The sequence below is a fragment of the Vulpes vulpes genome, chromosome 1, assembly GCF_048418805.1.
Source record: "Vulpes vulpes isolate BD-2025 chromosome 1, VulVul3, whole genome shotgun sequence".
NCBI classification, from domain to species: Eukaryota; Metazoa; Chordata; class Mammalia; order Carnivora; family Canidae; genus Vulpes; species Vulpes vulpes.
The window spans coordinates 129,763,678-129,786,884 of record NC_132780.1 but is presented as its reverse complement, the minus strand read 5'-3'; the positions used below and the strand labels follow the sequence as shown (position 1 = coordinate 129,786,884).

The 23,207-nt window shown below is 44.4% G+C and overlaps 1 protein-coding gene across 1 annotated transcript; it reads left to right on the top strand.

Annotated features, from left to right (window-relative positions):
- The first annotated feature begins 19,645 nt into the window (after window positions 1-19,645).
- LOC112913727 (DLA class I histocompatibility antigen, A9/A9 alpha chain) lies at window positions 19,646-23,072 on the top strand. Its single transcript, XM_072727445.1, has 8 exons — window positions 19,646-19,872; window positions 20,026-20,295; window positions 20,497-20,772; window positions 21,377-21,652; window positions 21,771-21,875; window positions 22,306-22,338; window positions 22,472-22,519; window positions 22,648-23,072. Exons 1-8 carry the CDS (start codon window positions 19,800-19,802, stop codon window positions 22,650-22,652), a joined length of 1,086 nt encoding a protein of 361 aa, XP_072583546.1. The 5' UTR covers window positions 19,646-19,799; the 3' UTR covers window positions 22,653-23,072.
- The last annotated feature ends 135 nt before the right edge of the window (window positions 23,073-23,207 follow it).

Genomic DNA, 23,207 nt, shown 5'->3' with positions numbered 1-23,207 from the left:
TGATAAGACATTTGCAAATATCTTCCTCCATTCAGAAGGTAGTCTTTTAGTTTTGTTGACTATTTCCTTTGTTGTACAAAAGCTTTTGATCTTTTATTTAAAATATTTTATTTATTTATACATGAGAGACACAGGGAGAGAGACAGAGACATAGACAAAGGGAGAAGCAGGCTCCTCGCAGGGAGCCCTATGCGGGACTCAATCCCCAGACCCAGGATCATGGCCTAAGCCAAAGGCAGACTCTCAACCGCTGAGTGACCCAGGCATCCCCAAAACTTCTGATCTTGATGAAGTCCCAATAGTTCACTTTTGCTTTTTTTTTTTTTTCTTGCCTTTAGAGACATATCTAGCAAGAAGTTGCTGTGGCAAAAGTCACAGAGGTTGCTGCCTATATCCTCCTCCAGAATTTTGATGGATTCCTGTCTCACATTTAGGTCTTTCATCCATTTTGAGTTTATCTTTGTATATCGTGTAAGAAAGTGGTCCAGTTTCATTCTTCTGCATGTGGCTGTCCAATTTTCTCAACACCATTTGTGGAAGAAACTACCTTTTTTCCAGTGGATATTCTTTCCTGCTCTCTTGAAGATGAGTTGACTATAGAGTTGAGGGTCCATTTCTGGGTTCTCTGTTCTGTTCCATTGATCTGTGTGTCTGTTTTTGTGCCAGTGGCATACTGTCCTGATGTTCACAGCTTTGTAATAGAGCTTGAAGTCCATCATTGTGATGCCATCAGATTTGGTTTTCTTTTTCAACATTCCTCTGCCTATTCGGTGTCTTTCCTGATTCCATACAAATTTTAGGATTATTTGTTCCAGCTCTGTGAACAAGTTGACGATATTTCATAGGGATTGCATTGATTGAGTAGATTGTCCTGGGTAGTATGGACATTTTAACAATATATGTTCTTCCAATTCATGAGCATGGAATGTTTTTCCATTTCTTTGTGTCTTCCTCAATTTTATTCATAAGTGTTCTATACTTTTCAGAGTACAGATACTTTACCACTTTGGTTTTCCCCTAGATATCTGATGGGTTTGGGGTGCAATTGCAAATGGGATTGTCTCCTTAATCTTTCTTTCTTCTTCTCATTGTTAATGTATAGAAATGCAATTCATGGGGATCCCTAGGTGGCTCAGTGGTTTAGCGCCAGCCTTTGGCCCAGGGTGTGATTCTGAAGTCCCAGGATCAAGTCCCACATCAGGCTCTCTGCATGGAGCCTGCTTCTACCTCTTCCTGTGCCTCTGCCTCTCTCTCCCTCTCTGTGTCTCTCATGAATAAATAAATAAACTCTTAAAAAAAAAAAAGAAATGCAATTCATTTCTGCGCATTGATTTTATATCCTGCCATGTTGCTGAAATCCTATATGAGTTCTAGCAGTTTTGGGGTGGAGTCTTTTGAATTTTCAACAGAGTATCATATCATCTGCAAAGACTTTGACTTCCTTGTCAATTTGAATGCCTTTTATTTCTTTTTGTTGTCTGATTGCTGAGGTTAGGACTTCTAGTACTATGTTGAATAACAGTGGTGAGAGTGGACACCCTGTCGTGTTCCTGAACTTAGGGGGAAGGCTTTCAGTTTCTTCCCATTGAAAATGATATTTTCTGTGGGGTTTTGTATATGGCTTTTATGAAATTGAGGAATGTTCTTTCTATCCCTATATTGCAGAGAGTTTTTACCAGGAAAGGATGCTATATTTTGTCAAATGCTTTTTCTGCATCCATTGAGAGGATCATATGGTTCTTATCCGTACTTTTATTAATGTGGTATGTATCACATTGATTAATTTGTAGATGTTGAACCACTCCTGGAGCCCAGGAATAAATCTCAGTTGGTCGTGGTGAATAGTCCTATTAATGTACTGTTGGATCCTTTTGGTTAGTATCTTGGTTCATCAGGGATATTGGTATGTAATTCTCCTTTTTAATGGGGTCTTTGTCTGGTTTGGGGATGTTAGTAATACTGGCCTCATAGAATGAGTTTGGAAGTTTTCCTTTCATTTCTACTTTTTGAAATAGCTTCAGAAGAAATTCATTCTTTAGTAGGATGCTCTTTAGCCTCCACATATTAGAGTGCTTTCCACAATCCTCTTGTGATTGAGTTCCAGTTGCAAAGCAGTGTGGTCCAAAAATATGCAGGGAATAATCCCAATCTTTTGGTATTGGTTGAGACCTGATTTGTGGACTTAGTATGTGCTCTATTCCATGTGCACTTGAGAAGAATATGTATTCTGTTGCTTTAGGATGGAATACTCTGAATATATCTGTGAAGTCCATTTGGTCCAGTGTGTCATTCAAAGTCCTTGTTTCCTTGTTGATCTTTTGCTTAGATGACCTGTCCATTGCAGTGAGTGGGGTGCTAAAGTGCCCTACTATTATTGTATTATTATCAATATGTTTCTTTAATTTTGTTATTAATTGGTTTATATAATTGGGTGCTCCCATGTTAGGGCCATAAATATTTACAATTGCTAGATCTTTTTGTTGCCTAGACCCTTTCATTATAATATAGTGTCCCTCTTCATCTCTTATTACACTCTGGTTTAAAATCTAATTTGCCTGATATAACTATAGCCACCCCAGCTTTCTTTTGATATCGATCAACATGATAAATGGTTTGGCTGTCCACCCCCTTGCTTTCAATCTGGAGGTATCTTTGGGTCTAGAATGAGTCTCTTGCAGATAGCATGTCTGTAGGTCTTGCTTTTTTATTCAATCTGATATCCTGTGTCTTTTGATTGGAGCATTTAGCCCATTTGCATTCAGAGTAATTATTGAAAGATAAGAATTTAGTCCTATTGCATTGCCTGTAAAGTCACTGTCTCTATATTGTTTCTGTTTCTTTCTGGTCATGTTACTTTGGGGATCTCTCTTCCCTTAAATATTTCTTGCATTGCTGATTAGTGATCACAAATTCTTTTAGTCTTTGCTTGTCTTTAAAGCTCTTTATCTCTCCTATTCCCAATGACGGGTTCCCTGGATAAAGTATTCTTAGCTGCATATTTTTCTCATTTAGCACCTTGAATATATCATGCCAGCCCTTTCTAGCCTGCCAGATTTTTGTGGATAGGTTTGCTTTCTAGCCCTATATTTCTCCCCTTGTAAGTTATCCCAAGTTGCTTTCAGGATATTCTCTTTATCACTGAAGTTTGCAAGCTTAACTATTGTGTGTCAAGGTGTTGACCTATTTTTATTGATTTTGAGGGGAGTGATTCTCTGTGCCTCCTGGACTTGAATGCCTATTTCCTTTCCTGATTAGGGAAGTCCTCAGCTATAATTTGTTAAATAACCCTCCTGCCTCTTTCTCATTTCTCTTCCTCTGAGACTCCAATTATTCTAGTATTATTTCACTGTATGGCACTGCTGATCTCTTGGATCCTCCCTTACGATCCAGGAGTTGTTTATCTCTCTTTTTCTCAGCTTCTTTATTCTCCATCATTTTGTCTTCTATCACCGATTCTCTCCTCTGCCTCATTTATCCTAGCAGTTAGAGCCCCCATTTTTAAATTGAATCTCACTAATAGCCTTTTTTATTTTTGAACTGATTCAATTTTAGTTCTTTTATTTCTCCAGTAAGGGATTCTTTAGTGTCTTCTATGCTTTATTCAAGCCCAGCTAGTATCTTTATAGTCATTGTTTTCAATTCTAGTTTCAATATCTTACTTATATCCCTACTGGTTAAACTCCTGAGTACTAACTCATTCTCTTTTGGGGGGTGAGTTCTTCCATCTTATCATTATGGCCAGAAAAGAAGAGATGAAAGAGAAAAAACACAAAAATAGCAATAACGACACCAGAAATATACACACTAAACAAATCAGAAGTGGGGATCCCTGGGTGGCTCAGTGGTTTAGCGCCTGCCTTTGGCCCAGGGCGCAATCCTAGAACCCCGCGATCAAGTCCCACGTCATGCTCTCTGCATGGAGCCTGCCTTTCCCTCTGCCTGTGTCTCTGCCTCTCTCTCTGTGTCTATCATAAATAAATAAAATCTTAAAAAAAAAATCAGAAGAGAAAGAAACCAAAAAGAAAAGTAAGAAAAGAAAAAAAATGAGAATAAAATCAAACAAGAAGTTGAACAGAACAGAAAAATAAACTAGATCTGGGGTTATTTTATTCTCTTTGTTAGATGAAACTAGATCCTATAACACTATTTATCAATTAGAAAGATGAAACTAGATCCCAAAATATATACATACACACACACAAATGAAGTTGAATACAATAAGGGAAGCCAAAAATGAATATATATATATATGAAATAGAAGCATAAAAATAAAATTAGGAAAGACTTTAAAAAGGGATTGATGAAAGAAGAAAATAGCTGAATAGAAAAATAAAATATAAAACTGAAGGACTAAACAATAATGAGAAAAAAAACCCACGAATGCTATATAATTCTTTCCCCAAGAGCTTGAGCTTTAGAGTTCTGTATTATCTGTAAACTTGGTATCAGCCGGAAGTTCCCGGGCGCCTTGTGCAGGAGGGCCTTGTCGCCCTAATTCTCAGGTCTTCCCTGATCTCTAGCCCTAGAACTGAAAATTCACCCCCTTACTCTTCAGTGAGCCCTCACAGAAACGCAATTAATCACTCTTTCTCCCTTAATTCTGTCAGCACTCTGTTCACCGAGCCTGTGAACAAGTGTTTTTATCTCAGGCACGGGACCCTGCTTCAGGCCTCCAGGCTCCGTGGTATCCTGGGGCCAAGACCTGCACTGCTCCTCCAGGGGAGGGGGTGTCTCTCCATGCTTCTGCCTCTTGCTGGGCCCCCGCTGGGGGAGTGCTCACCCGAGCGTGCAGGGGACGTGCAGCAGGTCGCGGTTCACAGCAACGTCGGGCGGAGCGGGCGCGTCGACTTATTGCTTCCAACTGGCTTTCCCCACCCAATGCCTGGGAACTCTACTGCACTCAGGCACCCTTGTTTTGTTTTGTTTTTTAAGATTTTATTTATTTATTCATGAGAGAGACAGAGAGAGGCAGAGACACAGGCAGAGGGAGAAGCAGGCTCCATGCAGGGAGCCCGACGTGGGACTCGATCCTGGGTCTCCAGGATCACGCCCTGGGCTGAAGGTGGCGCTAAACCGCTGAGCCACCCAGGCTGCACCCTTGTTTTTTTGCGACCCTGGTGATCCTGAGACCATGCTGTCCCACCTGGATTCCATCCTGCTTTGCCTCCTGAGCGCCTTTCACACAGACTTCTAAAAGATCTGATTTTGCTCTCTGTTGCTTATAACACTTTCTGGAACCCAGCTTATGGAGGCTCCCTCCTCTCAGTTTACCTTCTGATATATGATCTCGGATTCACAGCTGCACAACCTCCTACCTTGCCAAAAGTGGACACTTTTCTATTTGTAGAATTGTAGCAATTCTTTTCTCAGATCTCCGGTTGATTTCACAGATGTTCAGAATGATTTGGTAACTATCTAACTGAATTCCAGGGACCAGATGAAATTAGGGTCCCCTACTCCTTAGCCATCTTAAGTCTCCCTCATGTCTACATTCTAACTTCTAACAAGAATTGGGGGGGTGGGCAGGAAATGGAAGCAAGTAATTTCTTTTTTAAGGGACATGACCCAGACATTGTGCACATCACTGCTGCTCTCTTCTTGTGGTCTAGAATTTAGTTGCCTCCCCACATCTGCAGAAGAGTGTGCAGTACAAGCACTAGCTGGGCAGCTGTGTGCCCATCTAAAACTCAAGGATTTTATTATTAAGAAGAAGGAGAGAACAGTTGTAGGGGATCCTTAGCAGTGTCTGCCTTATCTAATCGATATTTTGGATAGATGTCAAATGAATAAAGTAATTAACATCTGTTGTAGAAAATCAGATCATAAGCACATATAACCTCCCTCAAATGAAGTAATAAGATTATTAACTGAATATTAAAAGATTTTTGTCCTTGATCTACCATTATTTCAAGAAAGTTGGAGATTAAATCCTAGAACAGTATTTATCAACATGTGGGAAATATCCAAATTTGATTGTTAAGTTACCATTTTATTTGATACAAGATAAAAATCTAATTGAATTAAGTAATCTTTAATAATATACAAGAAACTTTTTAAATTTTTTATTTAAATTCAATTAGCCAGCATATCCTTAGTTTCAGATGTAGAGTTCAGTAAGTCATCAATTGCCTATAACACCCTGTGCTCGTCACATCACGTGGCCTACTTAAAGCCCATCATCCAGTTACCCCATCCCCCCACCCACATCCCTCCAGCAATCCTCATTTTGTTTCCTTTCATTAAGAGTCTCTCATGGTTTGTCTCCCTCTCTGATTTCTTCTCACTCTGTTTTTCCCTCCTTTCCCCTATGATCCTCTGTGCTGTTTCTTATATAATACATATGAGTGAAACCGTATAATTGTCTTTCTCTGATTGACTTATTTAACTCAGCATAATACGCTCCAGTTTGATCCATGTCGATGTAAATGCTAAGATTTTATCCTTTCTGATGAATGAGTAATATTCCATTGTATAGATATACCACATCTTCTTTTTTTAATTTTTTAAAGATTTTATTTATTCATGAGAGACACACACAGAGAGAGAGAGAGAGAGAGAGAGAGAGAGAGAGAGGCAGAGACACAGGCTCCATGCAAGGAGTCTGATGTGGGACTCCATCCCAGGTCTCCAGGATCACACCCTGGGCTGCAGGTGGCACTAAACCTCTGCGCCACGGGGCTGCCCCACATCTTCTTTATTCATTCATCTTTCAATGGGCATCTTGGTTCTTTCCCAGTTTGGCTATTGTGGGCATTGCTGCTATGAACATTGGGGTGCAGGTGCACTGTTGGATCATTACATTGGTATCTTTTGGGGTAAATATCTAATAGCGTTATTGCTGGGTCACGCGATAGCTCTATTTTTAGCTTCTTGAGGAACCTCCACACTATTTCCCAGAGTGACTGCAACAGCTTGCATTCCCACCAACAGTGCAAGAGAGTTCCCCTTTCTCCACATCCTCTGCAACATTTGTTTCCTGACTTGTTTATTTTAGCCATTCTGACTGGTGAGGTGGTATCTCACTGTGGTTTTGATTTGTATTTCCCTGATGCCAAGTGATGTGGAGCACTCTTCATGTGTCTGTTGGCCATTTGTAGGTCTTCTTTTTTTTTTTAAGATTATTTATTTATTAATTTATTATGATAGACACACATTTATTATTATTTATTTATATATTTATTATTATGAGAGAGAGAGAGAGGCAGAGACACAGGAGGAGGGAGAAGCAGGCTCCATGCCGGGAGCCCGATGTGGGACTCGATTCTGGGACCCCAGGACCGTGCCCTGGGCCAAAGGCAGGCGCCAAACTGCTGAGCCACCCAGGGATCCCTTTTGTAGGTCTTCTTTGGAGAAATGTTTGTTCATGTCTTCTGCCTATTTCTTGAATGGATTATTTGTTTTTTGGGTGTTGAGGTGGATAAGTTTTTTTTTTTTTTAGATTTTATTTATTTATTCATGAGAGACACAGAGAGAGAGGCAGAGACACAGGCAGAGGAAGAAGCAGGCTCCATGCAGGGATCCCGATGTGGGACCCAATCCTGGGACTCTGGGATCATGCCCTGAGCCAAAGGCAGACATACACTCAACTGCTGAGCCACTCAGGCATCCCTGGATAAGTTCTTTATAAATGTTGGATACTACTAGCCCTTTATCTGTTTTGTCATTTGCAAATATCTTCTCCCATTTCATAGGTTGTCTTTTAGCTCTGTTGACTGTTTCCTTTGCTGGACAAAAAACTTCTTATGTAAATTTTTTAAAAAACCAAATTAATTCCAAATAATGGTTGTACATGGTTCTAAACAAATCAGTAAATTAAGATGACAGTGCTTAAAAAGTAAAAACTATTATTAGAATAAATATAAATCACCGTTTTACTTGAATATAATCCTTTTCCTATTACTGCTGATTGTCACAGACTTACTAATCTTTTCTGACTGCCCCACAAGAAGATACACGTGTAAGAGGTATGGATTTATTGGCATTCTCACTTCAAATACCAATAAGAAAGATGTGCATCAGGACACCTGGGTGGCTCAGTGACTGAGCATCTTCCTTTGGCTCAGGGTGTGATTCCAGGATCCAGAGATCAAGTCCCACATCGAGCTCCCCGTGAAGAGCCTGCTTCTCCCTCTGCCTATGTCTCTGCCTCTCTCTGTGTGTCTCTCATGAATAAATGAATAAAATATTTTTAAAAATCTTTTCTAAAAAAGAAAGATATGCATCAGAATGAATTTAACAGAGCACACTGGGGTTTATCCCTCCTGCTTCCTTCACATCTGTTAGTTGGTGGGAAACAAAACCATTCCAGATGTGTACATCACTGAATTGTTCTTGAGAAAGAAGAAAGAAAAAGAAGAAAGAGAGAAAGAAAGAAAGAAAGGAAGAAAGAAAAGAAAGAAAAGAAAAGAAAAGAAAGAAAAGAAAAGAAAAGAAAAGAAGGAAGGAAGGAAGGAAAGGAGGAAGGTGAAGGGAAAGGAAGGGAAGAGAAGAGAAGGGAAACAAAGGAAAGGAAAAGAAAAGAAAACATTATAGAGTTAGATCAGGTGTCAGAAACAGAAATCTCCTTCACAGACTTCCCAGCCAGGTGTTCTCTAGTCACTCAACAAAGATCTACTGACATCTACTCTGTGTTAGATGCCATCCTAGGCAGAGGCACAATGGTAGAGGCCATAGTTTATGCCTGCAAAATGTTCACAGTCCTCTGGTAAAGAAAAATAAGTACATGGGTTTTTCATCTCTACGTAATGTGGATTAAGCATATTTTGAGGCTTTTACCATAGTGGCCATTGTGTTTAATTATCCTGCCTTCCCTTTTATAAGAAAGCATTTAGAAGACTCTTTTCAGTGCAAGGCACCTGGCTGGCTCAGTCAGTAGAGCATGCGACTCTTGATCTTGATGTCATGAGTTCCAGCCCCAAGTTGGGGGTACTTTAAAAAAATAGGAAGAAGAAGAATTTGTTTTCTGGGGAATCTTATCAGCTCAAGAGAAAAGCCTAAAGATATCACCCCAGATTCCCTAATGAAATGGCCCAGTCAGTCTCCATACACTAAAGTGCACTCTTGACATGCCCTGGCCACATGCACAGAGCATCCATTTAATCAGCTGCATAGATAATGTGAGGAGACAGCCAAAGATTACCAGACATCTGAGAAGTGGGCCGGGGGGGAGGGGGTGCAGGAGAGTGGGGTGCAAGAGAGGCAAGGAGAATGGTGCCATTGCAACTGAGAGGGACAGAAATATAGGACTTATATTATTGTATAAACCTGTTAGTATATTTCCTGTTTGAAGATCCAATGAATGTTCTACTAGAAGGGTCAGCAAACTACAGCCCATGGGCCAAGTACAACCTATCTACCCTATCTACAACCTATCTACGAAATCTACAGATTTCGTAAGTAAATTTTTATGGAAATACTGCCATGCCCATCAGTTATATATTACCTATGGCTGCGTTTACACGACAATGAAGACCATATGGCTCACAAAACCTAAAATATCTACTATTTGGCCCTCGGTAGGCAAAGTAGAGGTAGACCTCTTTTCTACAAAACAGATCATTTGAATGTTCTATTCAAGCAATCATTCCATTTTTTTTTTCTAGTGCCAGCTATACGAAGGAAGAAACAAAGGTGATTAAGGCATCCTCAAGCAACTTACGATTTAGCAGGAAGAGATAACATTTAACTATAAATATACATGAAAATATAAATATATGTGTATATATATATAGCCATTCTAAAGAGTAGATAGGGCAAGTGCTATGTGGGATACAGATAAGATGATATTGTTGAGAGATGGGCAAATAGTTATATAGCACAGGGAATCAGCCAGCACTCCCCAAGTACATGATAGTTAAGTGAAACTTAAAGATTAGACATGTCCTTGAAGTTTTTACCTTCTTTTATGCCCTTTTCTGAGAGAGAGTACAGTTGACCAGAGAGCAGGTCGGGGGTGGGAGTCGGGGCGAGGGGCAGAAAGAGAGAGAAAAAGAATTCTAAGCAGGTTCCATGCTCAGCACAAACCCGAATGAGGGCTCAGTCTTATGACCTTGAGATCATGACCTGAGCCATAATCAAGAGTCATAGGTTCAACCAAATGGGCCTCCCAGGCGTCCCTTCTTTTATTCCGTTTAAAGTACTTTAGGGGGGATCCCTAGGTGGCGCAGCGGTTTAGCGCCTGCCTTTGGCCCAGGGCGCGATCCTGGAGACCGGGGATCAAATCCCACATCGGGCTCTTGGTGCATGGAGCCTGCTTCTCCCTCTGCCTGTGTCTCTGCCTGCCTCTCTCTCTCTCTTTGTGACTATCATAAATAAATAAAAATTATAAAAAAAATAAAGTACTTTAGGTATTATTTAAAACTATAGACTTTTTATAAAGATTTTTAAAAATGTATTCATGAGACACACACACACACACACACACACACACACACACAGAGGCAGAGACACAGGCAGAAGGAGAAGCAGGCTCCCTACAGGGAGCCCAACACAGGAAACAATCCCGTGACTCCGGGATCATGCCCCAAGCTGAAGGCAGACACTCAACTACTGAACCACCCAAGGGTCCCAAAACTACAGATTTTTAATTCAAATGTTTAAAAATAATTAGACTGTCATTTAAAAATATAATCTTTTATATAAGCTGTTTGTATTATAATTGTATTTAACTTCATTCCTATTTAATTCTTATTGTCAAAGACCTTGAAAATTTTGCCTAAGGAGACTAACAGTGAATTCACATACTGTCCACTACACTGCCCTGACTTCAGTAGGAACCATTTATTATGATATACTGTACAGCAAGGAAGGAGGAATAGTTAGGTCAAAGCGATTACAGCCAAAGTGTCTTCTAATCAAGAGGATACCTTTGGCTGTCTGACATGAATCTAATTGCACACAATATGTGATTCATTACTGCTGGTATAAAAAAGTATTTTTTTTTTAAATTTTTATTTATTTATGATAGGAACACAGTGAGAGAGAGAGGCAGAGACACAGGCAGAGGGAGAAGCAGGCTCCATGCACCGGGAGCCCGACGTGGGATTCGATCCCGGATCTCCAGGATCGCGCCCTGGGCCAAAGGCAGGCGCCAAACCGCTGCGCCACCCAGGGATCCCTAAAAAAGTATTTTTAAAAGAACACTGTAATTCTATGGCAACAAAAGAGTAAATCTTCCATGGTTCAGGTTTTTAAATTGTTTTAGAAGTGGAAATGAACATCTCTTCTGAGTTGCTATACAGAAGTAAGCTGTTCACTGTTCACCCACATCAGTCTGGAATGATGGCTTACCACCTTCCTTTAATACAAAACAGCTGGGGTGTGAGCGACCACGGACTAGCTGGAGTAACTGAACCAAACCAGGCCTGGACTTGCGTCCCTCATTCACTCAAAAGGCTCGGGAGCCTAAAGGGTGAATAGTAAGTAGACGCTTGAGAAAGGGCTTGAGCAATGGTTTTCAGGGCTCGCTTGTGCGTGATCACCCACATTACACAATAGAGACAACTTATTCTGACCTGGTCATAAATGTAAATAAGGGTCTGTGCTGTCCTTGCTGGTCTGTTTACCATATCTAATATTCCTTTGAAGTATGCACATCTGGAGCAACAAGCTTATCTATTTACCAAGGTCTTCTGGCACCTGTGAGTCTGTCTTGATGAGAAAGGGGAACTTTGGAGGGTTTCACAAACCTGCTAAAAATAGACACCTTCTTAGCTTTGTTTTGCTCATGCTATTATAAAATGTTGTAAAACTTTGAATAAAGCTGGCACTGCTTGGACATCATCCACTGTGTCCCTTCTGTCCCTATATCTTTACTTTTCTTTTATTTTCCTCATCCCCTTACCCTCGGGACCCTGATCGTGTTGCTGCAGCGCGCGCAGCACTGGAGCAACTGGGTGGCTCAGTCGGTTAAGCGTCTGCCTTCGGCTCAGGTCATGATCCTAGGGTCTTGGGATCAAGCCCCATGTTAGGCTTTCTGCTCAGTGGAGAGCCTGTTTCTTCCTCACCCTCTGCCTGCCATTCCCCATTTGTGCTCACTCATTCTCTGTCAAATAAATAAAATCTTTAAAAAAAACAATAAAAAATAAAACAAAACAGCTGACTACTGCAAGCTTTGCAATAGAGAAAACAATCTCCTCTTGGGAAGGAACCCCTGCTCTTACCTCAAAATTCCCCTTTGAACATTCCTGCCACCACCTTACTGGCTTCAAGCATTACTAACCCAACCCTGAAAATTCACCAAGGCTTTATTAAAGACTGGAATAACAAGGAAGTAAACATAGAGTATCACCTGGGGTACCTGGGCTACTTATTCAGTTAGGGAGACTGTTTATTTCAGCTCAGGTCATGATCTCATGGGTTATGAGATGGAGCCTCTCCTTGGGCTCTGCACTCAGCAGGGGTCTATTGAAGATTCTGTCTCTCTGCCCCCCACCCTGATTGCACAGTCTTTCTCTGTGTGTGTGTGTGTTTGTGTGTGCGTGCGCACACACACATCAAGTAAATAGATAAATCTTTTTAAAAACACAGAGAATGACACATAACTAACAGCTCACCAGGATGTTAAGGCACTATGCCATCCTCATGTACTTTTGGAGAGAAGATGGAACTACGGTTTCCACATTTACTTCCTTCAGCTCTCTCCCTCCAGTTTTGTTTTCCTCTAAATTTCTGAGATGCAATCATTTCACTGTGAGAGAATTTCCTCCCTATTGTGTCCAAGATGGATACAAATCATGATTTTTCTGGATTAAAATACAATTTGAAGAGTTATTGTAATATGCTTTATGACAGTGTTTGCCAGTATTGCTATGATATGATCACGGAAAAGGCATTATTTAGCCAGCTCAAAAAGTAAATTGTAATCTCAGAAACAAAATACTAATTAGGTGTTCAGTGTCTGTCAAGGAATAAGCATTAAATCAATCGCATACATGACCAACTGGATGGAATTAAGGGATAACGCTGATGTGAAGTATTGCCCTCTCCATTTTCTTTCTCTATTGCCTGACTGAGCCTCTCAGGCCAGCCTTTTCTCCCTTAATGTTTACTAATAGAATTCCAACAATTGGCCTTGAAACTGCAGGTGCAGGCCATTTGAATTCTAAGAAAATTTTTCCAAAAAAAAAATTTCCATGGTAATAAGAAGAAAATATTATTCTCTCTTCATCTACAGTTACAGAAATGCAAATTTAGTTTTGTAACACAAAATTGAACTTACAAATGTAATTTCTAACAAATAAATCTCCTAAAATACTTGGCCTTCAAAGATAATTGCTATGCCCTATAAAAGTAACCTCTAGGGGTGCCTTGGTGGCTCAGTGAGTTAAGCATCTGCCTTAGGCTCAGGTCATGACCTCAGGGTCCTGGAAGGGAGCTCCATGGTGGGCTCCCTGCTCAGCAGGGACTCTGCTTCTCCTTCTTCCCTTTGCCCCTCCCCCTACTCGTGCTACCTCTCTCTCTCTCTCTCTCTCTCTCTCTCTCTCTCTCGGGCTCTCACTCTTTCTCTCTCAAATAAATAAATATTTTTTTAAGTAACTTCTAACATCTAAAAAAATAAAAACTATAACCGTAATTGATTGTCTAGGAATTGTTTTCTAGGTATTAACATTAAACACGTTTACCTTCCCCTTTTGCCCAAGAGTTTCCCAGCTTTAGCACTGAAAGTCACACTCCCAGGAAACTCCATCTCAGGTAAACCCAGACAGTTGGCCAATGTAATCAACATCTCTGTGTTTTAGAAGGTATAAATGCTCTCTGTAAAGTCATAAGAGGATTGCTGGCACTTAGTTCTTCCTCAAGCAGGAAGATTTTAAACTTACGACTACAATTTCTTGCTTAAATGAAGAGGTTAAGAATCTGTGCTTCAGGGGTGCCTGAGGGATGGCTCAGTGGTTGAGCATCTGCCTTTGACTCAGGGCGTGATCCCAGAGTCCGGGATCAAGTACCACATCAGGCTCCTGCAGGCAACCTGCTTCTCCCTCTGCCTGTATCTCTGTCTCTCTCTGTGTGTCTCTCATGAATAAATAAGTAAAATCTTTAAAAAAAAAAAAAAGAATCAGAAACATCACTATGAACTCATGTTTAATTTAATATAAACACAAAGAGATAGATACAAACATAAGTATAGAGGTATGTATATATATGGGTTAGTATACTACATGTATTACCTAGCTCAGTCTGCAGAGAGGGCCTAGGAGCAGTGACACCCCAGTAGCAGTCAGCAATCCAGTTCCTGATCTTAGGTCTACAAGCAAACATAAAAGAGCTTTCAGTAACCAGAGCTGGAACAATTTGTGTGACAAAAGAAATAACATGGTATGGGATCACAACTTAGAATACAACATAAATTTAACACTAAGTTTTTAGTAAGGAATAAAAGAAATGGCTGAAAAGGGGAATGGATATAAGCAACAAATATTTCTGAAAAAAAAAAACTACAGAAAAAAGAAGACAGCCGGAAGGTTCTGGTAATTGATTAATGAAGATGGAAACAAACATAAACCACATCGCTCATAGAAGGAGTAGAAACATAAAGGTGACAATTCAACAGGGATTCCCACTGTCACCACTATTGTCACCATCATACGAGAAGTCCCTAGCCTCAGCAATCAGACAATGAAAAGAAATAGAAGGCATTCAAATTGGCAAAGAAGTCAAACTCCTCTGTTTGCAGAGTACATGATATTTTATGTGGAAAACCCAAAAGACTCCACCCCAAGATTGCTACAACTCATACAGGAATTCAACAATGTGGCAGGATATAAAATCAAGGCACAGAAATCAGTTGCATTCTATACACTAACAATGAGACTGAAGAAAGAGAAATCAAGGAATTGACCCCATTGACAATTGCACCAAAAACCAACAGACACCTAGGACTAAACCTAACCAGAGAGGTAAAGGATCTGTACTCTAAAAACTACAGAACACTTATGAAAGAAATTGAGGAAGACTCAAAGAAATGGAAAAACATTCCATGATCATGGACTGGAAGAACAAATATATTTTTTCAAGATTTTATTTTATTTATTCGTGAGAGACACAGAGCAAGAGAGAGAGGCAGAGACACAGGCAGAGGGAGAAGCAGGCTCCATGCAGGGAGCCCGACGTGGGACTCCATCCTGGGTCTCCAGGATCACGCCCCGGGCTGCAGGCGGCGCTAAACCACTGTGCCACTGGGGCTGCCCTGGAAGAACAAATATTGTTAAAATGTCCATGCAACCCAGAGCAATCTACACATTCAATGCAATCCCTATCAAAATAGCACATTTTAAACAGAACTGGAACAAATAATCTTAAAATTTGTATAGAACCAGAAGATCCCAAATAGCCAGAGGAATGTTAAAAAAGAAAACCAAATCTGGTGGCATCACGATGACAGACTTCAAGCTCTATTACAAATCTGTGATCATTAGGACAGTATGCCACTGGCACAAAAACAGACACATAAATCAATAGAACAAAATAAATAACCCAGAAATGGACCTTCAACTCTATGTCAACTCATCTTCAACAAAGCAGGAAAAAGGACAGTCTCTTCAATAAATGGTGTTGGAAAAATAAGACAGCCACATGCAGAAGAATGAATCTAGACCACTCTCTTACACCGTACACAAGGATAAACTCAAAATGGTTGAAAGATCTAAATGTGAGACAAGAATCCATCAAAATCCTAGAGGACAACACAGGCAACAACCTTTTTAAACTTGGCCACAGAAATTTCTTTCAAGACATATCTATGAAGTCAAGGGAAACAAAAGCAAAAATGAACTATTGGGACTTAATCAGGATAAAAAGCTTCTGCACAGAGAAGGAAAGAATGAACAAAACTTAAAGGAAACCTACAGAATGGGAGAAGATATTTGCAAATGACGTATCAGATAAAGGGCTAGTATCCAAGATCTATAAAGAACTTATCAAACTCAACACCCAAGAAACAAACAATCCAGTCATGAACCAGGGAGAAAACATGAACAGACATTTCTCCAAAGAAGACCTACACATGGCCAGCAGACACATGAGAAAATGCTCCGCATCACTTGCCATCAGGGAAATACAAATCAAAACCACAATGAGATACCACCTCACACCAGTGAGAATGGGGAAAATTAACAAGACAAGAAACAACAAATGTTGGAGAGGATGTGGGGAAAGGGGAACCCTCTTGCACTGTTGGTGAGAATGCGAACTGGTGCAGCCACTCTGGAAAGCTGTGTGGGGGTTCCTCAAAGAGTTGAAAATAGAGCTGCCCTGTAAGGTACAACCCAGCAGTTGCACTACTGGAGATTTACCCCCAAGATACAGATGCAGTCAAAAGCCGAGATACCTGCACCCCAATGTTCATAGCAGCAATGTCCACAATAGCCAAACTGTGGAAGGAGCCTTGATGTCCTTCAACAGATGAATGGATAAAGAAGATGTGGTCTATGTATACAATGGAATATTACTCAGCCCTCAGAAAGGATGAATACCCACCATGTGGTTCGACATGGATGGACCTGGAGGGTATTATGCTGAGTGAAGTAAGTCAATAAGTCAATCGGAGAAGGACAATCATCATACAATTTCACTTATACATGGAATATAAGAAATAGTCAAAGGGACTATAACAGAAGGAGGGGAACTGAGTGGGAAAAACTAAGAGAGGAAAACAAATCTGAGAGACTTCTAATTCTGGGAAACAAAGGGTTGCAGAAGAGGAGGAGAGGGGGATGGAACAACTGGGTGACTGGGTGACTGGGTGGTGGGGATTAAGGAGGGCAATTGGTGGGATGAGCACTGGGGATCACACTACATGTTGCCAAATTGAATTTAAATTTTTTTAAAAAGAAAAATAAAGATTCTGTGCTGTAGAACTGGCCCCGATACTCTAAAATATAGAATTTTATTCTTTTTTTTAAAAGATTTTACTTATTTATTAGATAGAGAGAGAGAGAGGCAGAGACTCAGGCAGAGGGAGAAGCAGGCTCCATGCAGGAGCGTGGTCTCCAGGATCAGGCCCTGGGCTGAAGGCGGCACTAAACCGCTGAGCCACCTGGGCTGCCCTGCACCTCTCGTCCCCAACTAATGACTTACACGTACCAAGATGGGCCTTATTTTACACCAATATGGCCTATTACATCATTCCTAAATGATTCTCAGGGTTATGTACTGTAGACAAACTAGGATTATTACTCTTCCCAGCCCCAGCAACCCATTACTTACGAGAACTACCTCATCTGCCTCCCAATTCCCATAATATGGTTCTCATATCAGACAGGAGAACACCAACTTTACCTTCTTCTTGGTGGGTCTCCCAGCTCTGGGAAAGGTCTTACATCATGAGATAAAACAAACTGCTTGCTCAACAGAACCTTAAATGACACATCCCAAGTGCTAGATGCTCTAAGTCAAGAACTAAGTGGAGTTAGGGCAGGATTTCTGGAAAATCAAGCAACTATCATTATTCACACTTCAACATCACTTAGGTTGTAAAGAGTTTTTACACACGTGCTGTTTTAACATAACTGACAATTCTTACAAGGTCTCATGATTAATAAACGACATTCAAGCTCAACTGGACAAAATCCCATTCTCTCCAGGACTGTTTGATTGCCTCAGAAACCACGGTCAATATTTCAGAGATGCCGTTTTACTGATGGAAAGAATTGTTGGATTTTGTCTTTCTGTGTTTGTTGGTGCCTGTTGTTTGGTGGCCTCATGCCTTCCAGCACATCCCGGGAGCCACACCATGAACTCTTGGCCTTGGCCGATCCCTGAGAATACTCTGCCTAGAGTCCCTTCGTGCCGTCCCTTGTCAGCCTGAAGCAGCCAGAGCGGTCATCGTCCCACTCCCCAACAACAGTGAGGGTTACTATTCCAGGGGGAGGAATGAGTTAGGGACAGGAGGGGCTAGGCACGGAGAGATGGATGGGGACCATGGAATCAGGCTCACTGAAATCCCAAGGATGCTGAAATATAAAAACCAGAGATAAAAATAGACCAAGCCACCAGGTCCCAAATGTTAGGGAGTCTCTTTCTTTGATGGCTACACAGTAATCACAGGACTCACCAGACCAAAAAAAGCCATATGTCATTCACCCAAAACGGCACAAGAATCTCAAGGCCACAAGGTCCCTGATCAAGTTTTCAATAAGACCAGCCTAAAAGATGTCAGTGGCAAACCTGATGGGACCCGTCTCCCTCCTTGAGAGCCCTTTTTTCTGCATCCTTGCTTAATAAACTTCTATCCCCTTACTCACTCTTCTTTGCGAGATTCATTTTTTTTTAAGATTTTATTTTTCATTAATGAGAGACACACACAGAGAGAGAGGCAGAGACACAGGCAGAGGGAGAAGCAGGCTCCAAGCAGGGAGCCCGATGTGGAACTTGAACTCAGGACTCCAAGATCACACTCTGGGCCAAAGACAGGCACCAAACCGCTGAGCCACCCAGGGATCCCTGAGATTCATTTTTCAACTACGTGAGACAAAAACCTAGCTCTCCCACTGTGGAACAAGAACCATTCAGTGTGCAAGTTGGGCCTGTGGATTTTAAATTTTTTTTTTTTTTTTTTTTTTTTTTTTTTTTTTATAATAGTCACAGAGAGAGAGAGAGAGTGAGAGGCAGAGACACAGGCTGAGGGAGATGCAGGCTCCATGCGCCGGAAGCCCGACGTGGGACTCGATCCCGGGTCTCCAGGATCGCGCCCTGGGCCAAAGGCAGGCGCCAAACCGCTGCGCCACCCAGGGATCCCGGGCCTGTGGATTTTAATGTAACGAGAAGGACATAGTCAGTGATACTGCTTCAGGTGCCACATTGCCAAGAACCTTAGAGAAAGTACAACTTGTGTAGTTTTGGGGAATCTGGATGGCTCATGGTGGAGCCTCCGCCTTTGGCTCCTGTTGTGATTCTGGGGTCCTGGGATCTAGTCCCACATCCAGATCCCTGCAGGGAGCCTGCTTCTCCCTCTCCCCATGTCTCTGCCTCTCTCCGTTAAAATATTAAAAAAGAAAACTTGTGTAGTTTTAAGGTGGTATCTAAGAGGAGTAGGCATAATTATCTGAAAAGGTTATGAAATATACGATTCTCCCCAATTTGTGCAAGGATATAAATGTATTCATACACTTCAACCAAAACAAGACAGTAAGTGAAGTAAAACTGAACGAGTAGTGATCTTCGGAGACAGACAAGAGAGAGACTTGCAAAAATGTGAAATGCGACAAAACCACTTCACTCACTTTGCTGTTTATTCCCGGAAATAGTTATTTTTCACACAAATAATATTTGTTTTCATGCCATGAGTTAATATCTTTCTAAAGGAATTAATGAATTTTTACACCGGCTTTGTTCCTATTCTGGTAAATGCGACACCCACAACGTTTTCCTGGGATCCTCAGTAATCTGTGAGACTGTGGAGATGCCCGGTGGGAACAGAATGTTCCAGACTCACTGCCTCACACAACTCCCGGGCCAGGACTTAGGGAGACACTGCGACAAGAGCCCTGTGTGCCCTCGGTGAGGAGTCAGGGCAAGGTCTGAGGACCCCGGGCTGCCTCTCAGGGTCTCAGGCCCCAGGGCGGGTACGGGGCGGGGTCGCTCAGGCTGGGGAGTCCCCACCTCCCGGGGTTTCACTTCTCCTTCTCCCAACCTGGCTCAGGGCCCCCTGCCTGGAGACTCGTGACGCAGCCCCAGCTCGCACTCCCATTGGGTGCAGCGTTTCTGGAGGAGCCAATCAGCGGCACCGGGTCCCGGGCTCGAAAGCCTCCGCCTCCGCCCCCGATTCGAGCGGCGACGGCCAGTGTCCCGGGAGCCCGGAGATGAAGGTGGTGATGCCGCGAGCCCTCCTCGTGCTGCTGTCGGCGGCCCTGGCCGTGACCCCGACCCGGGCGGGTGAGTGCGGGCGGGAGCGAGGGGACCGGCGGGCGGGGACGCGGGACCCCGGGAAGCCGCCCCTCCGCCCCCCGCCCCCGGGCATCTCCCCCTGGGCCCCGGGCCCCGCGGCGGGAGGGGGTCGGGCGGGGTCTCAGCCCCTCGGCTCCGCAGGCTCCCACTCCCTGAGGTATGTCTACACCTCCGTGTCCCGGCCCGGCCGCGGGGACCCCCGCTTCATGATCGTCGGCTACGTGGACGACACGCAGTTCGTGCGGTTCGACAGCGACTCGGCCACGGGGAGGATGGAGCCGCGGGCGCCGTGGGTGGAGCAGGAGGGGCCGGAGTATTGGGACCGGCAGACGCGGATGGCCTGGGACACCGCACGGAGGTACCGAGTGGACCTGGACACCCTGCGCGGCTACTACAACCAGAGCGAGGCCGGTGAGCGACGCGGGCCCGGGGCCAGGGCACGACCCCCATCCCCACCGACCGGCCGGGGTCGCCCGAGTGTCCGGGTCCGGGCGTCACCCCGAGTCCGAGGTCCCCGCCCCTCCCCCTCGTCCCCGTCCCGAACCCGCGGGAACTCCCGGGAGGTTTTACTTTCTCTTTGGACTGAGTGGCGGCCTGTCGGGGCGGGGCCAGGGTCTCACACCCGCCAGACCATGTACGGCTGTGACCTGGGGCCCGGCGGGCGCCTCCTCCGCGGGTACAGGCAGGAGGCCTACGACGGCGCCGATTACCTGGCCCTGAACGAGGACCTGCGCTCCTGGACCGCGGCGGACACGGCGGCGCAGATCACCCGGCGCAAGAGTGAGGCGGCAGGTGCTGCAGAGCACCTGAGGAACTACCTGGAGATGACGTGCGTGGAGTGGCTGGGGAAGTACCTGGAGATGGGGAAGGAGACGCTGCTGCGCGCAGGTACCGGGGCCCGGGCCTCCCCGATCTCGCCTCCACTAGGGAGGGCTTCCCACCAGGAAGGGAATATGGACTCAGGGTCAGAACAGCGCCCCTCCCACGGCTGGGGAGAGGGGATCCGCCTGGGTGTTGATAGTCCTACTAGGGTGACTCACCCAGAGGCCGCTTTTCTCTAAGGACAATGGAGCAATCCAGGGTCTCCGGGGAGACAGGTGGAGGCAGGAGAAGCAGGTGAAGACCATCCTGAGATAACCATCAGCGGTGTCCTTTGACCTGGCAGCTGGGTGGGAACCATGACTTTCCCTCAAGGCCTTCTTCAGTGAAAACATATTTGGAGCTTGAACTGGGAGTTTTCTCCTTCAGCCTCCACCACGGTCAGGACCGTGTGTGCTCTCCACCTTAGACCTGCAGTCTCCCACCTTGGGCTCTCTCCTGATTCTAGAACTTCTAAAGATTAGGACAACCCAAAGGCTAGGTTGGTGACTGGGTTTTGTGCTTCTTCCAAGTGAACCAACTGCCCTGTCCACCCTAGGATGGTCACACAAATGCAGTCTCAGTGGACCACGCAGTCAACCAAAGTGTGGGTTTTCCAATTCTTCTTCCTCAGAACCCCCCAGCACACGTGTGACCCGCCACCCCGTCTCTGACCATGAGGTCACCCTGAGGTGCTGGGCGCTGGGCTTCTACCCTGCGGAGATCACCCTGACCTGGCAGCGGGATGGGGAGGACCAGACCCAGGACACAGAGCTTGTGGACACCAGGCCTGCAGGAGATGGGACCTTCCAGAAGTGGGCGGCCGTGGTGGTGCCCTCTGGACAGGAGCAGAGATACACGTGCCACGTGCAGCATGAGGGGCTGGCGGAGCCTGTCACGCGGAGATGGGGTAAGAGGGCCTTGGGGTAGAGCTTCTACTCAGGGCAAGTGGAGCTCTTCTGGAGAATTTCAGCAGAGTCGGGACTCAAGCCAGAGGCCTGGACTTTCATCCTCCCTCCCGTTTCCAGAGCCTTCCCCTCTGTCCACCATTGTTGTCGTCAGCATTGCTGCTGTGGTTCTCCTCGTGGTCTCTGGGGTGATTGGAGCTGTGATCTGGAGGAAGCAGCACTCAGGTAGGGAACCGACTGAATACTCTGTGTTTTCCTGTTCTGTTGGGGGTTTCCTAGGGAGCCGCTGTCCTGCCTTGTTAACGGGAAGCACCGTCCATACCCCTTTACTCTCCCACACCGGAGCTGTGTACTCACACTCACTGTGCAGCAAACACTTGGGAAAATGTAGGCCAGAGTTTCACCTTAGTGATTCTGGTGACAGGGACTGATTCCCAGGCGTCACAGGACAGAGTGGAAGGCCCCTGCTGAGGACAGACCTTCAGCAAGTCAGGTGGTCCAGTGACCCCTCTCCTCATGTCATGTCTCCTGACCCTGACCTGGGCGGTCAGTCAGAATTCTGCAGACTCACTCTGCACCAGGACTGGGAGCTTCCTCGAGGATCTCCTGGCCCAGCCCTGTGCCCGGCCTCTCACATGATGTTTTCTTCCCACAGGAGGAAAAGGACCAGGCTACTCTCATGCTGCACGTGAGTATGGACAGGGTGATCCTGAGACCCCAGGGGAGTGTAGACAGGACCCCATGGGGAGCTCACCCCCACAGCTCCTCCTTTAGTCTCACCTCCTGTGAGCTCTGACCACGTCCTGTTTATTCTCCTCTAGGCGATGACAGTGCCCAGGGCTCTGATGTGTCTCTGACAGCTCCTAGAGGTGAGACCCCAGAGACCCTGAAGTGGGGAGGGTTGGGGCCCTGGGGACCTGATGAGCCCAATGGGGACTATTGAGAATGTCAGCACTTATGTGACTGACCTCAATTTGTACTTGATTGTTTTTCACAGTGTAAGACCAGCAGCCCTGTGGGGACTGAACGATGCAAGATGTGTTCACATCTCACGTGATGACATCAACAACCCTGGCTTGTCTCTGCAAACACTGTCAGGATGTGCCTGTGTCCCTAAAAGCATAATGTGAGGAGGTGGGGAGATTGGCCCACCCTGCCCACCATGACCTGTCCCTAATCTGATGTGCACTCTCTTCTCTGATGTGCTTTCCTGTCCAGGAGAGGCAGGGCTGGACCACCTCCATCCCTGTCTTTGTTTTATGTTGAGTACTAATGACTTACTACTCTATTGAAAATAAGAATCCAGACAGGAGTTTGTGTTTCCTCAGTCTTGGGATGTGGGGCAGATGAGGTAATAAAAGGAGATTTGTAAAGTTGAGAGAGCAAATAAACGGAAGCCCTGAGAGCCTTCCAGAACCCTCATGTTTGCTGTGTTGTATCTGTTGCAGTTGGCGGCTGAAAGCTGTCAGGAGCCCAGGGGGGACAGTGCCTGTGCCCAGTAGGTGCTCCGTGCATCCTGGGTGTGCCCCTCAGCTGGGTCATTTCTCTGCTCCCTGT

Coding starts and splice junctions, on each gene's coding strand:
- LOC112913727 (XM_072727445.1), top strand. CDS start 19,800: ATGAAGGTGGTGATGCCGCGAGCCCTCCTCGTGCTGCTGTCGGCGGCC. Junction 20,296..20,496: donor CTACAACCAGAGCGAGGCCG/GTGAGCGACGCG, acceptor GGGCGGGGCCAG/GGTCTCACACCCGCCAGACC. Junction 21,876..22,305: donor CTGGAGGAAGCAGCACTCAG/GTAGGGAACCGA, acceptor TTCTTCCCACAG/GAGGAAAAGGACCAGGCTAC.